Below are 19,571 nucleotides of genomic sequence, written 5' to 3' on the forward strand. Positions count from 1 at the left end.
ATTGCGCATGGTAAAGGGCGGCCTGCTTGAGCATCTGGGCTACCTGTTCCTGCCATCTAGATATTCCAACAAGTTATCTATTTTTGTTTGTTTTAATAATATCATTATGTTTATTAATCGCATAACCTATTCTGCTGCGTTTCTGAAAAGTGTACAACCTTTCGTTGTCAAAGTTACAAAAACTCAATAAGAGACAATGTGGTTGCTGGTAATTATACAACGAAAAGAATGCACATTATTCAGATGTTCATTTAGTGAACTGTTAACATCTAACTGGCGATCATTCAATATTTATCACCAGGACCAACCAAGAAGAAAGAAACGAAAACTTGTTGAAATACTTTACGCTGAGAATTCTATATTGTACCAAAAATATAATATTGAATAAAGCTAATGATAATAACAATAATAATAGTAATAATAATAATTATTATTATGAGTATTGAGTTTTGTGGATTGTAACAACATATAGTATCAATTAAATTGAAAAGACCAATGTGAATATCTTAATCCTATAAATAGTTAGCCACTTTCAAAATAACTCAATTATAACATTGAACAGAATGAATCTGAATCCGACTAATAGTATTAACCTTCTTAACACAGTAAATATATCTTAGTGACAACTAAAAAAGATATAAGTTCATATATTTCTAGCCATTAACTTTAAATACTTAACCTTGTACTCACTACATAAAACTTAGACAAACTGATAAAAGCCACTAGCAAAGATTGATAATGAATTTTAACAGTTGACATCATTAGTCAATCGAAGCTAGACCATCATGGAAAACCTGGAAGCACTGGACGGCCGTTTCTTCATACTGTTGGACTCCTCAACAGTGCGCATCCATGATCCTGCCTCGTGAGATTCAATTGACTCATGAATTCAACTATTAAGAATTACTATGGTATCCACAAAATCCCTCTCTGATTATATTCATTATTTTCTGTTAAGGCGTCTTTTAGTATTCTTACTTTTTGTTCTATCATCAGAGGATGTTATTAGTTTGAGAATAAGGCTGGGTTTAGTGTGACATTTTGTTAGTCGCTTACTTACTCATTGTTAAAAAGGAATCCCACTACATATTATGATCAGTCAGTACCTGACGGTTACAGCTGTGGGGTAAGTACGGGACTCCCCAGCAGTGCGCATCCACGACCCGCCCCGCGGGACTCGAACCCTAGACCTATCAGTCCCGCGCCAGGTGCTTAACCAACTAGGCCACGGAGCTGGCATCCGACGGTGTTAATGTCTAACTTCAACTAATCCACGAAATTGAGCGACACATCCACCATTGGCATCAGTGAGTTACTACCTCACAACTGACCCGGTTGAACTCCACTGGTCACTGCTTCTCACTAGAACGTCAAGATATATCTCTTGAAGCCTGTCACTAGTGAGTATAGGTTGATAAGTATCAGATAGTAGTGAGGTAGACAGTGCTTATCTGTAGAATAATTAACGATGTAACCATAATCTAATTCAAGGATGAATAATTAAGCACTAACCAGAGTCAATAACAACTATGAAATCCATACTTAATGCAACAGTACAAATAAATAGAGAAATAAAATCAAGTTCAATGATCTAGATTTACTTAAATTTAAAAAAACGCCTTCACCATACTTTATTAACGCTTATTGGCCAAACGGTATCATATTTTTAATTAAGTAGAACACAAATTTACATTTATCATTTTGTTTAGTATAAATAAGTTAATTTCTTAATTAGACTTTATCCAGAAACAGCTCTATATAGTATGATTTAGTATTGTATTAAAGTAACAAAAGAAGCTATTTATACTATTTATGCTACAATACATCTTGAAATGGATTCTAAAAGAAACAACAATCCAAGATAAATATAGAGTAGTTCATTAAAGAAAGAAAAATATACTACTGCTGAGTAGTTCATTATTTTACACCAAATTATCGAGCTTTGAAATTCTTGATTGATCTTAAAGTTCATCGGACTATATAGGATATACTTGAAAAGTAAAGTTTTCATTTGTATCCTCTTGTATTTTTATTCTAGAAATTTCATGCTCAAGGTATGGTATCTATGTAATGCATGAATAGTTTGTTACTTGGTAGTGTAGAGGGCGAAAGGCGAACGTCCGGCGCTTTAACCGGGCTGGTGGACATGGAGGGTCCACCTAGGGAGTTGGGAAACCCTGATTCCAAACCAATGGTGCACATGAGCTCCAGTATCCTGAGGGAACAAATGGCGTATGAACCAATTGTTGGTCACCGGCTTCCATGGAACTGCATGTCCTTACGATGCTCCACTGCCTTGTGGGTCAGACATTCAGGTCTAAGGCTCGGGGAGTGGCCCCTAAGATAACCACCTGCTTCGGTTTAGGCACCCGAGCAGTATCACAGCCCTCATACATATCAAATGAGATCCGTGTGGCGCATATATATTTGATGCCTCCTTGTACCAATATCTATGTGTTAAAATAAATAAATACTTGGTAGTGTACAAAATTTTAACTGATAAGCACACATTTACTCTACATTCTTGAACATATCAACTTATAAGAAGTTATGGTATGATTATAAAGTACCAACTTCTAGTTATTTAAAAGGATGTGCTTACTACTGGTTTAAAACGATTTGCAAAGTGTAGAATTCGTTGAAAGATTCTTTCTTATATACTGAATTACGATTGAAAAGTTTGAAATTCAACAAGATTAGCAAAGCCAAATGTTACAAGACCATTTAATAGTGACTAGAAGTAAGATAAACTAAAATTGTTCTAAAGAAATAAGGCACTTTCCAATAAAATCTTAGAAATGACCTTTGAAATAAAATTCAGTTTGTTTTCTGAACCACTTGAGGAAACTAACAGCTCCCATTTCTTGATATCTGACAAAAATATTTCGCCAAAATCTCCCCCAAAATACGATTGACAGATCGTGGTACTCCATAATGAATTTTCATAATATTTCGTGGAATTTGGGAATTTCGGAACAAATTTCAATTTTTCGACTTCTACATATTCTCACAACATTGAGACAGTTCATTAGATAAAATGACAAGTTGACAATAGCCAGAATGAATCGCTCAAATATACAATAATGGCTTATTCCAACTAACAAACGTATATCTACAGTTGATTTTACTCATTATTATAACGCACTAGTAGAAAGTTTTTTTGAAGTTTCACTAAGCTTGCATAAAAGGTGATAATTGATTTAATGGCCCCTATATCTGACTCCAGTTTGATTGTTTCTGATTACTATCATGTAATTTAATCCTCGTATAAAATTGTCGACTTAATCTGCGTTGGTGAATAACGAAATTGAATAAGTCAAATATGAGAATAGATTTTGAATATATATATTTCATCCATTCATTATTGATTTAAAAAATGAAATCAGTGTGACGAAACAGAAGGAGAAGAGCAAAGCAGATTAGAAAATGCAAGTGAGCCAACTCAATTTAATCAACAGTTAGTTTATATTTATAGTCAGACATAAATAAGTTACAGATATGTGATCAATAGGATAAGAAGTGTACACATATATACGCTCACATAATAGCCAATACTGATAAGTGAATAATAAACAGAGTTAATATATCACTCAAGAAGTATGGATAAGTTGACTTATCGAGAGGTTAGAATAAGTTATGTGAGTTTAACATAGTAACTGACACTACATTGATACAGATGACCAAAGAATTTATAATATTAGTTCAGTGGTATATGTCAAAATTTTAATTAGAAATGAGTAAACGTTAAGATGCAGTATCTACTCTTTAAAATAAACAACAACACAACAATGGAATTTATCAATCATACGTTTGTAAGTATCATTCTACTATACAAATATGAGTGTAAATGCTTAGAGTTTTCAAAGTTTGAAGTATCCTATCATCAGTTACATTGTCATTTTAAAAAGTCAAATTTTTCAGAAACAATAAAAAAATTTAACTCACATAAATAAATAAATAAATAAATAAACACTTACTCACGCCTGTTACTCCTCGTGAAAGAGCAAAGGACGCTCACCAGAATTCTCCATCTAACCCTGTCCTGAGCAATCATTTGCAGCTCCTTCCACTTGCTATTCATTCTTTTCAGATCTGCTTCTATTTCCCAACGTAATGTGTTCTTTGGACTTCCTCTTTTCCGCTTCCCTTCAGGATTCCAAGTCAGGGCTTACCTCGTGATGCAGTTTGATGATTTCCATAATGTATGTCCTATCCATTTCCATCGTCTTTTCCTAATTTCCTCTTCAGCTGGAAGCTGATTTGTTCTCTCCCACAAAGGCTGTTGCTAATGGTATCCGGCCAATAGATGTTGAGTATCTTGCGTAGACAGCTATTTATAAATACTTGTACTTTCTTGATTGTGGTTGTTGTAGTTCTCCAAGTTTCAGCTCCGTACAGTAGAACTGCCTTGACGTTCGTATTAAAGATTCTCACTTTGATATTGGTTGAAAGTTGTTTTGAGTTCTATATGTTCTTCAATTGTAGGATTGCGGCTCTTACTTTGTCGATCCTCGTCTTTACGTTTGCATCTGATCCTCCTTGTTCATCGATGATGCTTCCCAGGTATGTGAAGGACTCTACATCTTCCAGAGTTTCGCCATCATTAGTGTTCGGATTGCTGTTCTCCGTTTTGAATTTAAGGACCTTGGTTTCCCCTTTTGTATGTTAAGGCCTACCGATGCAGAGACTGCTGATACACTGGCTGTCTTTATCTGCATTTGTTCGTGTGTATGGGATAGGAGGGTCAGGTCATCTGCGAAGTCCAAATCGTCTTACTGGTTCCGAGGTGTCCATTGTATTCCGTGTTTTCCCTCAGATGTCGAGGTCTTCATAATCCAGTCGACCACCAGAAGAAAGAGGAAGGGAGAGAGAAGACAGCCTTGCCTCACTCCGGACAAGAAAATATTGAAAACAGAAAGAAATGCATTCAAATAAGAAGAAAAAAGACGAGTAGGGTAGTAACTGGTTCATTTCGATAAATAAATATCACACTTGGCAAGTACGACCAATCTAGTGTCTTTATCGGTCCTGCTTGCCGCCTAACCTCACCTGTCAAGTCCAGAACACTAATCTCAACCTTCGCGATATGAATCATTATATTTCAAACATACTAGGTTTATATACAAAACAAACAGACCATTTCACACCATAAAATAAAAAATAACATTTGTACAAATGAAGCCAAAAGTGGCTGAGAATGGGGGAGATTGTAATTAATGAACTGGGATTAACTTAAGAATGATGTATCGTATAGTAACAGTCTATAGGTCAAAATAAAGCTTATAATAAAAGGAATATGAATATACGAGTTTAGTTACTTAACAATTAAACGATAAAATTATATACGTATAGTATTAGTCCAGAAATAGATTCCAATAGTCACCACTCATTATTCTCATCAGGATATAACAGTAAACATTATAAAGTAGTATGATGTAATATATATATTTAAAGAAAGCAAATCGATGTTAGGCTTGGTGATTACACACATATCATATGTTTGTGTACGTAAGCAATTTCAATGTCAAAAGTTACTCAAGGTATTTCAAATGAAGCACACCATTGGAAGTCGAATATACCCTTACTCAAGAGTTCACACCGTGTAGTAATTATTCTTTCCTGTCTTTTCATTTCTATAGTAGATTTGATACATCGTCAGAAGTGTGTTGTAAGTGAATTGATCGGTACAATAATTATTCATTTTGACAATGAATGAATATGATTTAGATTTAACTATACTGAAAGTGATTATATTTGCATTAAAATATCCAAGTAAAAAAAGGTAACAAAGGGAAGAGAAAAATTTTAAATCATATAGAAAGAATAAGAAATTGTTGCGTTATCTTAGGCCATAGAACGACTTAAGGATTACCATGGTAAATTCAAAGTCATATATATATTTATAGATAGATAGATAGATAGATAGATAGATAGATAGATAGATAGATAGATAGATAGATAGATAGATAGATAGATAGATAGATAGATAGATAGATAGATAGATAGATAGATAGATAGATAGATAGATAGATAGATAGATAGATAGATAGATAGATAGATAGATAGATAGATAGATAGATAGATAGATAGATAGATAGATAGATAGATAGATAGATAGATAGATAGATAGATAGATAGATAGATAGATAGATAGATAGATAGATAGATAGATAGATAGATAGATAGATAGATAGATAGATAGATAGATAGATAGATAGATAGATAGATAGATAGATAGATAGATAGATAGATATAGATAGATAGATAGATAGATAGATAGATAGATAGATAAATATTCTGTCCCATTGAAAACAGACTCAAGGAAATCAAGTGATATCGATAATTGTAAACATTTACATATTAGTTAAATAATAATTTGGTAAAAATAATCCACTTTGTTGAATCAATATTCATTTAATAATGTGAATCATACTGGTAACATTGGGTAATTAATCATATCATCACTACTTTTTTAATATTGTCGCTACTACTGTGGTGTGTGCTACTTATATTGACATAATTAGTATATGATGTTTATTTATTTTAACACATAGATATTGGTACAAAGAGGCACCAAATACATATGCGCCACACAAAACTCATTTGATTTATGTGAGGGCTGTGATACTGCCCAGGTGCCCAAACCGAAGCAGGTGGTTTAATTAGGGGCCACTCCCCGAGCCTTCGACCTGAAGGTCTGATCCACAAGGCAGTGGAGCATCGTAAGGAGATGCAGTTCCATGGAAGCCGGTGACCAACAATTGGTTCATACGCCGTTTGTTCCCTCAGGATACTGGAGCCCATATGCACCGTTGGTTTGGAATCCGGTTAAAGCGCCGGACATTCGGTTATCGTCCTCTCAATTTCGTAAACAACACTGGTGCCATGAGAAGGCAGTGAGTAGGGCTTCCTGGCAGAGACTATATACGCGTGGCCATGTGAGAGCATTTGGAGAGGGAGAGCGGACTCGCCCCACTCTCTGTCGTACCAGGGCATTTGGGGCGTATATGATGTTAGTCGTGAACAAAAGGTTAACAAATATGTTCATAAGTTAGAACAAAACTGTTATGTCTATGCATATGCTTAACTGGCTTTTTCTTGTTATTATCCATACTGACACACCGAGTCAGATAACGTGTAGTGAAAACATAGAGACTGGTGAAAAGGGTTTATTTGACTACCAAAATATATCAAAATGGTCCGCCAACACACAAGTAAAACTCATATTTTTGCTTCGAAGATTTTCTCCAATTTCGGATTCAAGTGCTAAAGCAATCTGTGTTATCTAGGAGCGACTTTGACCTCCAACTGCTTTGGTACGGGCGACAGTGAGGAGAGTCGGCCCTCGCTCTCGAAATGCTCTCACATGGCCACATATATATAGCCTCCGTCAGGAAAGTCCTACTCATTGCCTCATCGTGGTGGTGTTGTTTACGAAATTGAGAGGACGAAAAGCGAATGTCTGGCACTTTAACCGGGTTGGTGGACACGGAGAGTCCACCTAGGGGAGTTGGAAAACTCTGATTTCAAATCAATAGTGCAAGTGGGCTCCAGTATCTTGAAGGAACCAATTGTTGGTCACCGGCTACCATGAGACTGCACCTCCTTACGTTGCTTCACTATTCTGTGGATTAGACCTCTGGGTCAAAGGCTCGAGTAGTTGCCTCCTAGGAGAACCACCTGCTTCAGTCTGGGCACCCAAGCAGTATTCCAGCCCTCACATAAGTAGAATGATGAGGTATGGCGCACATGTATTTGGTGCCTCCTTGTACCAATGTTTATGTGTTTAAATAAATAAATAGAAGCGACTAACAAATCCGTATCAACCATTCAAGAAGCAGTTCTTGTAGTAGTTGTTGACAATAATCAGTGTGAATCTACTGAAGCATGAAACTACTTCAGGAATATCCAGTGTTTTCGACAAAACAAAGATGATAAATTAAGCTTTGTAAGTTTTTTTCCTTTTTTCAGTTACAATTAAAACAACAATTAGATGATTTATCAAAAAATAAGGAAAGATTAGAACATGAATGTGATTCACTACGTAACGAATTAGCGCGTTTAAATCAAAAATCAAAAGTTCTAGAACCAACTACTGAAATTTCAAGTGCTTCTGCTCTTCGCGAACAAGCCCTTATAGCTGAAGTAAGTCAGACTAAGTCATGCAGAAATCATTATTTACTAAATGAGTTATTATCTAGAATATATTGTTGATTTGAAGAGTATTCAAAGATACTTTTTACTATCAGCAAAGATGGATTGCGGCTATCATTTGAGTCCAGGACGCACATTTCATCTCATTTCGGACTCGTCAGTTGGATGTACCTGCATCCTAGAGTTGATGTTCACTCCAGCACTCGAACCTAGTACAGAAAGAAACGTGCGTCTCTGATTCCACTGTTAACCACCATCCATCTTTGACCAAAATACTTGTGAGTTAATAGTAATATCGAAGCAATCCGCACAGGATGTACATATGCCAATAAGAGACTGACCAATTGCAGCCCTGAACATCAATGGGAAGATTCAAAGAAATAATACAAAATGAATTTGTATTTTTACTAGTTTATAATATTTAACGAATCATTTTAACCTAAAGTGATATGCTGACCCATTGTGGACATGTAACGTGTCTGTGCTCAAATGCTATCTGAGGATCAAGCACATTAGGTGAGGAATTAGAGAGGTGTCAGTCGAATGAAAGACGTTGATTATGTACTTAGTCAAGATTCTAGTCTATAGTTTGCCGTTTGAATCGAAAGGACCGATTTTAATAAACCCATGGTTTGTGTACACTTTATCCAGCTGCCAATTAAAACTGCCTAATTATTTGTCAGTCTTTTCATTTGCATGGCTTGTCGGATTAACACGTAGAAAATTAGTTTAATCAGAGATAAGATTGAACAGTTAAAGTATTTTATTGATTAGATGTGGCATAATGTTGAAGTACATCAACATCAAAATTATATTTTGGGTACAATATAGAGTTCTCAGCGCAAAGTCTTTCAACAAGTTCCCTTTTCATATTTCATGGTCGATCCTGACGATAAATATTGAGCGATAGCCAGTTTAGATGTTACCAGTTCAGGAATAGATATCTGAAAAATGTTCATTCTTTCCAATGCATATTACCAGCCATCACGATGTCTTTGATTGTACTTTTTCGTAACTTGTGCAGCAAACGGTTGTTAATTTTTCATAAACTTGTTTGTCAACAAGTAACCAACAGAAACCGAGGATTACGTTTTATGTTTTGGATATGCTTGAATGCTATTACGAGTTCACTTATTCGCCAAACGGAACGAAGGTCACAGATACAGTGACACGATACGCTATTGTAATCCGTTGTCTCCGGCCCTGCTAACTAGATCAAGAAGTCTTGATGTAAAATACGAGGTCACTAAGCACACACATCAAGCTTATTTATACAATGATAGAAACACCTTTGGGAGAGCCACAAACTAGCATACTAAAGAAATCCGTCAACCAATGACAGTCAAGGATTTCCGAGTGGGAAATGTAAGCTATAGGTCAACTAAGCGTCTCCTGGCGCGAAAACATGAATTCAAATTTTCAGAATAAAATTACAAAATTAGGACCTTTTCCAAGTGAGTTCTCGGGATCTAACGTCCTCAATAGTTTTTAAGTGAAAAACATTCACAAAAATATACTGTAAGTATTTTCATTGTGGAGTGACATTACCTGGTATAAAATCGGAAACTAGAAACACACTGAGACCGCTTTCTTATTGTGGGCACTAAGCAGAAAGAAAGTCCGTTTAGTGGAATTACAAGATACTTATGCAATGTGTATATTTAGTCTACAGTCTTCCATTCCCATTCTATTGTGTTCTTCAATCCAAGTTGGTTCTGAACTGTCCTCTCTGACTTCTATTCTGATCTCTAAAGTATTCTGCATATTCTGTGCTTTTTGACCTCCTGGAATTCTTTTCGGCTGTCGACTGTAGCAAATCCACGCATCGTTTCGCCATATACTATTTATAAGTAATCTTGTGAGTAGCATGCAGCACCCTAGTGCCCATCGTTCAGCAGCGCCCAACTACTTTAGAAGTAGAAATAGAACATAAAACCTTTAAATATCAGTGCAAGCACCTAACATTTGTTTAACTGAGTTAGTGATCCTTGGCCCCGTTGTAAATACCTGTTGGGATCATGAGTACACCCTACTGAGGAACCACATATTAGGACACAACAGATATCCAGAGCTTCATGGTTTTCAATCCCTCCTTAACTAATTCCAAATTACGGTCAAAATCATCTAAAAACTAATATACCCTTTATCAAACATCTTAACCAACGTTTATATTTATGAGTTAAAATGTTTTTAATATTACAGGAATTTTTTTACAAAATTTCGTTCTCATTTCTGATCGGCTATTATGTCAACTTGCTTAGTAGCTTATTCAACTAACTAATCAATCAACCATATTGAAGAAAAAACAGTATACAATAAGCATAGATTTCTATTAGAAGGGAATAGACCAATATAATCCAAAACATATTTTTACTGAATATTTACTAAAATCTTAACTTTCTATCATTATTTTTTAGATCATTCGTTTACGTCGGGATTTAAATCGTTTACAAGAAGCTTCAGAATCAAGAATTCGGTGTTTGAAAAACAGACTACAAGCAATTGGTGAGGAAGCATTTAAACGACATACATTAGAATTGAAAGTATCACAATTGCATACTGCTGCATTAAAGTATGCAAATGAATTTGACCAACTTATATCTTCAAACAAACCACATAATTATATTAGTGAGGACAAAGTAAGAAATACTGGTTTACTTCCTATCAATCATATCATTTTCGACATCTTTGACATATTATTAAGATATGTTAAATGTTGAGTAAGAATACTTTTGTATGAAGCATTAGTGGAATACTTACCAACAAGTGTGTTCCTTCTATTTATACGGATGAATATAAAATCTGAATAATATATTCATTGGTAGCCTTAAATTTGAATTTCGTCTGAAAGTATCATTTACTGTACAGTTTTGGTCATTAACACTAATCTTAGAGTTGTTGGGGCCGATATATCCCCAAACTCATATTTTGTAATTTTATCATATCGATTAAATTATCGATCAAATGTTTAAATATTTGAATGGCAGTCAGTTGATGGACTTATCGATTAAATTTTTAAACATAGCAGACCATTGATGACTCATTGATTATTGTTTAAAAATTTCCTATGACAAAATCGATATATATTTGTATAAATACGCTTGACTTGTATGCTTGATCTGATCTGCCTGACCTGGCTTGGTATCTGCTGTTGTTTGTAGAATACACTTTCTACGCCTTACCAAAACTTCTTGATCGAGTTAGCTGAGTCGAAGACAACGGACCAGAATAGTCTATTGAGTCTCTGAATCCTGAGCCTTCGTTCCGTTCCGAATAAGTCGAATCGGTAGTATCCTCAAGGTTAACGAACCTAACAATTTGGCGACGGTGGTTTTGGAAACATGGATCCTTCTAAACTTGAATTATTACTCGAGCAGCAGATGAAACTTATTCAGATGTTAGCAGATGCAAAGCTAAGTCTAATACTCAACCAAGCAGTTCTAATCCTACTACTACTGCACCATCAGTTGATGGTATCGCTAACAGTATCTCCGAGTTTCATTACGATCCAGAATCCAATGTTACGTTTGATATGTGGTTTCGACGTTACGAAGACTTATTCAAATTCGACTTTGCTAATCAGGATGATGCTTGGAAGGTCCGCTTGCTGCTTCGAAAGTTGGGCCCTAATGAACTAGACAGGTATTGCAACCTAATTCTGCCTCTAAACCCATGCGATCGCTCATTTTCGGACACTGTACAGTCATTGTGCCAACAATTCGGAGACAACTCCTCACTATTCAATGCGCGTTATCGATGTTTGAAGCTCACGATGAACGAAGACGCTGATTTTCTCACACATGTGGGTATCGTTAACCGAGAATGTGAACGCTTCCGGTTGAAGTCGCTTACTGAAGACCAATTTAAAGCCGTCATTCTCATCTGCAGCCTTCAATTGCAGAAGTTCAGTGACATTAGAACACGTTTGCTAAGTCGATTGGATCAAGATCCAAAACTAACCCTTAATGATATTGCAGACGAATATCAACGCCTAATCAATCTACAACGTGACACGACGATGGTCCAGCGTGGTGGTTCAGATCGTACCGAAGTTCATGTAGTCCAACAACCACGCAACTCGCATAAATCTGCCCCAGAAACATCTAGTTCAGGTCGACAGACAAAAACAAATCCTCCTGCCCCATGCTGGCACTACGGTGCATGGCATTTTGTTCGATACTGTCCATATAAGCAACATCGGTGCAGGAAATGTAATGCGGTGGGTCATAAAGATGGTTTTTGTCGAAAAAGAAGCCAAGCAACTCCAAAGGTACCAGAAAGCCTACGCCTAGATCCAACACGAATTCGTTGAGTCTAATAGCAAGCTGTGAGAACTCAACCCCAGTTGAGAGGAAATTTATTACCCTTAATATTAATGGGCACCCGTTTAGATCGCAAATAAACACTGCATCTGATGTGACAATTCTCTCACGAAAATATTGGATCAGAATGGGAAGACCACGCCTGGTTCCAACAACACAAAAACCTCGAACTGCATGCGGTAATTACCTACGTTTGTTGAGACAACTAGATTGTAAAGTGTCTTTTCACGATTCGACGTTTACCGGTGTATGTTACATTACACCAGCTGATCTTAATCTACTTGGATTAGACTGGTTTGACCGGCTATGTTTAGCTGACGTTCCTTTAAGCACCGTATGCCATCTGATGAAACAATCTCATGAACCTGAAACATATTCGAAAGAACTACTGACGGAGTTTTCAGCCAGCGAACACCATACGGCCGGCGAAGATGCAGTTATTGCCTCCCTGATGACAGAGGACTACGCACAGTGTTACCTGACAACCGCTATTCGTGCTTTGCCAGTCTCAGCAGCTGAAATACAATCTGCATCCAAGAACGACTCCATCATAAAGAAAGCGATGAAGTACGTCACCAATGGCTGGCCGCCAAGTGGGCTCGATGGTGACTTGAAGCAGCTTTACCACCGTCGGGACTCATTATGTGTCGTTAACGAATGCTTGATGTTTGGAGATAGAGTAGTGGTGCCAGAGTCCTTAAGATCAAGGGTGCTTAAGCAATTCCACACTGGTCATCCTGGTATAAAACGAATGAAATCCATCGCCAGAAGCTATGCTTATTGGCCCCTCATGGACCAACATATTCTGGATTTAGTAAGCAAGTGCACAAAATGTCAGCAAGCAGCTAAGTGTAACGCGAAAATACTACCAGTCCCATGGCCACAGCCTGAGTATCCCTGGTCCAGGATACATGTCGATTTCGCAGGCCCAATTAATGGAATCACCTATCTGGCCGTTGTTGACGCCTTTTCGAAATGGCCAGAAATCGTTCCCGTCATGCCACCAATGACAACCCAAACGACGCAACTTTTGACAGAGATGTTCTCTCGCAACGGATTACCGGATATAATCGTTTCCGATAATGGTTCGCAATTCACCTCAAGTCAATTTCAAGAATTTTGCAAACGCCTATCTATCAAGCATTTCCGCTCTCCACCGTACCACCCACAGTCAAATGACCAGGTAGAAAGATTTGTGGATACATTCAAGAGAGCTCTAATGAAGTCGAAAGGGGAGGGGACGCCAGTAGAAACACTGCGGAATTTCTTGTTTGTTTACCGAACAACACCTAGTGATATGCTACCACAGCAGAAGTCCCCGGCAGAGATCCTGATGGGAAGGAAATTGAGGACGATCCATAGTCTGATATGTCCAAGAATCACACCACCACCATCTCAGACCAAATCTCAGAAGCTTCCGGTGTACGAGGTTGGATGCCCTGTGTTCGCTCGAGACTACAGAGCAAATCATGGTCCTTGGGTCGAAGCACATGTGGTTGGAAGACTAGACCAAGTTATGTACGAGGTAAAGGTGGGAAGAGACACGGGGACCAGACACCGAAATCAACTACGGAAGCGGATAGCCTCGGACCGCCCATCAAAAGGAGAAAATCTTCCCCTCGACATCTTGCTTGATACCTTCAACTTACCACCAGCCCCACCACGAGAAGAAGCTCAACAACAAGCTGAGCCTCGTCCCAGAAGGTGGCCTCTCCGTCAGCAGCGAACTACAGTCAAGATGCAAGTCGACCCCAGAAAAGCACGCTATTAAAAGGGGAGGAGTGTTGGGGCCGATATATCCCCAAACTCATATTTTGTAATTTTATCATATCGATTAAATTATCGATCAAATGTTTAAATATTTGAATGGCAGTCAGTTGATGGACTTATCGATTAAATTTTTAAACATAGCAGACCATTGATGACTCATTGATTATTGTTTAAAAATTTCCTATGACAAAATCGATATATATTTGTATAAATACGCTTGACTTGTATGCTTGATCTGATCTGCCTGACCTGGCTTGGTATCTGCTGTTGTTTGTAGAATACACTTTCTACGCCTTACCAAAACTTCTTGATCGAGTTAGCTGAGTCGAAGACAACGGACCAGAATAGTCTATTGAGTCTCTGAATCCTGAGCCTTCGTTCCGTTCCGAATAAGTCGAATCGGTAGTATCCTCAAGGTTAACGAACCTAACAATTTGGCGACGGTGGTTTTGGAAACATGGATCCTTCTAAACTTGAATTATTACTCGAGCAGCAGATGAAACTTATTCAGATGTTAGCAGATGCAAAGCTAACGTCTAATACTCAACCAAGCAGTTCTAATCCTACTACTACTGCACCATCAGTTGATGGTATCGCTAACAGTATCTCCGAGTTTCATTACGACCCAGAATCCAATGTTACGTTTGATATGTGGTTTCGACGTTACGAAGACTTATTCAAATTCGACTTTGCTAATCAGGATGATGCTTGGAAGGTCCGCTTGCTGCTTCGAAAGTTGGGCCCTAATGAACTAGACAGGTATTGCAACCTAATTCTGCCTCTAAACCCATGCGATCGCTCATTTTCGGACACTGTACAGTCATTGTGCCAACAATTCGGAGACAACTCCTCACTATTCAATGCGCGTTATCGATGTTTGAAGCTCACGATGAACGAAGACGCTGATTTTCTCACACATGTGGGTATCGTTAACCGAGAATGTGAACGCTTCCGGTTGAAGTCGCTTACTGAAGACCAATTTAAAGCCGTCATTCTCATCTGCAGCCTTCAATTGCAGAAGTTCAGTGACATTAGAACACGTTTGCTAAGTCGATTGGATCAAGATCCAAAACTAACCCCTAATGATATTGCAGACGAATATCAACGCCTAATCAATCTACAACGTGACACGACGATGGTCCAGCGTGGTGGTTCAGATCGTACCGAAGTTCATGTAGTCCAACAACCACGCAACTCGCATAAATCTGCCCCAGAAACATCTAGTTCAGGTCGACAGACAAAAACAAATCCTCCTGCCCCATGCTGGCACTACGGTGCATGGCATTTTGTTCGATACTGTCCATATAAGCAACATCGGTGCAGGAAATGTAATGCGGTGGGTCATAAAGATGGTTTTGTCGAAAAAGAAGCCAAGCAACTCCAAAGGTACCAGAAAGCCTACGCCTAGATCCAACACGAATTCGTTGAGTCTAATAGCAAGCTGTGAGAACTCAACCCCAGTTGAGAGGAAATTTATTACCCTTAATATTAATGGGCACCCGTTTAGATCGCAAATAAACACTGCATCTGATGTGACAATTCTCTCACGAAAATATTGGATCAGAATGGGAAGACCACGCCTGGTTCCAACAACACAAAAACCTCGAACTGCATGCGGTAATTACCTACGTTTGTTGAGACAACTAGATTGTAAAGTGTCTTTTCACGATTCGACGTTTACCGGTGTATGTTACATTACACCAGCTGATCTTAATCTACTTGGATTAGACTGGTTTGACCGGCTATGTTTAGCTGACGTTCCTTTAAGCACCGTATGCCATCTGATGAAACAATCTCATGAACCTGAAACATATTCGAAAGAACTACTGACGGAGTTTTCAGCCAGCGAACACCATACGGCCGGCGAAGATGCAGTTATTGCCTCCCTGATGACAGAGGACTACGCACAGTGTTACCTGACAACCGCTATTCGTGCTTTGCCAGTCTCAGCAGCTGAAATACAATCTGCATCCAAGAACGACTCCATCATAAAGAAAGCGATGAAGTACGTCACCAATGGCTGGCCGCCAAGTGGGCTCGATGGTGACTTGAAGCAGCTTTACCACCGTCGGGACTCATTATGTGTCGTTAACGAATGCTTGATGTTTGGAGATAGAGTAGTGGTGCCAGAGTCCTTAAGATCAAGGGTGCTTAAGCAATTCCACACTGGTCATCCTGGTATAAAACGAATGAAATCCATCGCCAGAAGCTATGCTTATTGGCCCCTCATGGACCAACATATTCTGGATTTAGTAAGCAAGTGCACAAAATGTCAGCAAGCAGCTAAGTGTAACGCGAAAATACTACCAGTCCCATGGCCACAGCCTGAGTATCCCTGGTCCAGGATACATGTCGATTTCGCAGGCCCAATTAATGGAATCACCTATCTGGCCGTTGTTGACGCCTTTTCGAAATGGCCAGAAATCGTTCCCGTCATGCCACCAATGACAACCCAAACGACGCAACTTTTGACAGAGATGTTCTCTCGCAACGGATTACCGGATATAATCGTTTCCGATAATGGTTCGCAATTCACCTCAAGTCAATTTCAAGAATTTTGCAAACGCCTATCTATCAAGCATTTCCGCTCTCCACCGTACCACCCACAGTCAAATGACCAGGTAGAAAGATTTGTGGATACATTCAAGAGAGCTCTAATGAAGTCGAAAGGGGAGGGGACGCCAGTAGAAACACTGCGGAATTTCTTGTTTGTTTACCGAACAACACCTAGTGATATGCTACCACAGCAGAAGTCCCCGGCAGAGATCCTGATGGGAAGGAAATTGAGGACGATCCATAGTCTGATGTGTCCAAGAATCACACCACCACCATCTCAGACCAAATCTCAGAAGCTTCCGGTGTACGAGGTTGGATGCCCTGTGTTCGCTCGAGACTACAGAGCAAATCATGGTCCTTGGGTCGAAGCACATGTGGTTGGAAGACTAGACCAAGTTATGTACGAGGTAAAGGTGGGAAGAGACACGGGGACCAGACACCGAAATCAACTACGGAAGCGGATAGCCTCGGACCGCCCATCAAAAGGAGAAAATCTTCCCCTCGACATCTTGCTTGATACCTTCAACTTACCACCAGCCCCACCACGAGAAGAAGCTCAACAACAAGCTGAGCCTCGTCCCAGAAGGTGGCCTCTCCGTCAGCAGCGAACTACAGTCAAGATGCAAGTCGACCCCAGAAAAGCACGCTATTAAAAGGGGAGGAGTGTTGGGGCCGATATATCCCCAAACTCATATTTTGTAATTTTATCATATCGATTAAATTATCGATCAAATGTTTAAATATTTGAATGGCAGTCAGTTGATGGACTTATCGATTAAATTTTTAAACATAGCAGACCATTGATGACTCATTGATTATTGTTTAAAAATTTCCTATGACAAAATCGATATATATTTGTATAAATACGCTTGACTTGTATGCTTGATCTGATCTGCCTGACCTGGCTTGGTATCTGCTGTTGCTTGTAGAATACACTTTCTACGCCTTACCAAAACTTCTTGATCGAGTTAGCTGAGTCGAAGACAACGGACCAGAATAGTCTATTGAGTCTCTGAATCCTGAGCCTTCGTTCCGTTCCGAATAAGTCGAATCGGTAGTATCCTCAAGGTTAACGAACCTAACAGAGTACAATTACCCTAATTACGAATTAGAATGAGTATGGGATTCAAGTTGTTTGTTCAGCACCATCGTTTAATTCAACTTTTTGGATGGGAAACACTTTGATTGTTTTGTATCAAGAAAGTTGAATAGTTTTAATCCGTTTTCGAATATTCGTTATCGCTATTATATTGATTGTCACAAGCAGTGTAATCCCGGATCTATTCTATGTAGAATATAGCTATATTTCAGTGTTGGTGTTCATAATGAGATTAAAACCCAGCACACTTATCTCATTCAGAAGCAATATAATACTGAGACACTGAATTCAGATAGTTGTGACGTGCGGTATCCGAAATTCGATACTGATACACGTATGCTACGTACTGACCCCCAACTCACTACTTGGGTGAGAACGCGTATTGGACTACCGTTTACATATATACCACTCTATCCTTAGGAAATTAACCCATTTACGTCAATGAAATGCAATTGAAATGAACTTCTGATTGTCATCAATTGACCTTTTGCTACTTCTGATTTGCTCTTCATATCACTATCAACTTGTTCGATGATTATATAATTATCTTTTAGGATTTGTATTTTTTTTGTTGACTTTAGAGCCGTGTACAGTTTATTCTATCGTTTAAAAATGATCAACCTTGTAGATTCTCACATTTTTTACCCTAACAGTTAGAACAACAAAACTCATTACGCTTTGTTCATTGCAGAAATAGTATGATCATTGGTAAGAAAATTAATTTTTCCATGATACCGTGCATCTATCATAATACTTCAAGACTTCTCATAGACCGGTAATAGCCGAAATTCAAGCTTTGATGACTTTCTTTTGAGTTTTAGATATAAATTTGAATTTATCTTAATGCAGTATACAAAACTCACATTTTTAATCATGCCATTAACATGAAACTTAATAACAAGTTATTAGATGAAATGGGTCTGTTTCATTCAATGAATCTTGTTAATTTTGCTCTGTTGTAATTCTTCAAGTGATTAACCAACTGAATAAAAACAACCATAATTATAGTTAATCGTCGCAGAAATACAACCTACTCATTTTTATTTCTTAAACGTTTTAATGTTACTAAATTTCCCTCTTGTTTAAATCTCGGCTCAATTTTGATGAACGACTTTTTTAAGTGTAGCTAAACTTATCACGTATCCATAAACGGAAAATTTTAACATTTATATTACGTTTAATTTGTTTCTATTTCTCTTTCGTTTTAGACAAAATGTAAGGAGGCCCATCTTTTCCCTCTACCACCAATAGCATTGCCAATATCGAATAAAGTTCCTCATCAAAATACAGTCGAATTAGGAAATTCATTGAGGTCAACGCTATCTTCGATTGTACACACCAATTAGTTCATCTTTATACTTATTCATATAAATTGATATTCTACTTATATTATATTAGAGTAGTATAACTTTATTTGCTGATTTTGAGTGGCGATTGTATATCCACTTGAACTGACAGTACTTTCTGTGTAAAAAGCCGAATCATTCCAATAAATCAATAATTTAAAGTATTGTCTGTGTGAGTAGGTTTATCTGATCTATATTCAATTCATTTGTCCTTTTTTATATTATAGATTTTATTGTAGCTCCCTAGAATATGACAAACGTAGACTTCAGTTTATTTTGAATGTCTCAACACTGATTGTCGATTTACCAAGATTTTTACATATA

At 37.9% G+C, this 19,571-nt stretch overlaps 1 protein-coding gene across 1 annotated transcript; it reads left to right on the top strand.

The window, feature by feature from the left end:
• Positions 1-3,788: 3,788 nt before the first annotated feature.
• Positions 3,789-19,247, top strand: MS3_00011131 (uncharacterized protein; the record flags this gene model as incomplete). The annotated part of the gene is made up of 4 exons (XM_051219544.1): positions 3,789-3,812; positions 7,972-8,145; positions 10,572-10,793; positions 19,110-19,247. The coding sequence occupies 4 exons, from the start codon at positions 3,789-3,791 to the stop codon at positions 19,245-19,247; spliced, it is 558 nt and encodes a 185-aa protein (XP_051064896.1).
• Positions 19,248-19,571: the final 324 nt, after the last annotated feature.

Source organism: Schistosoma haematobium, chromosome 5 (genome assembly GCF_000699445.3).
Source record: "Schistosoma haematobium chromosome 5, whole genome shotgun sequence".
Lineage (NCBI taxonomy): Eukaryota > Metazoa > Platyhelminthes > Trematoda > Strigeidida > Schistosomatidae > Schistosoma > Schistosoma haematobium.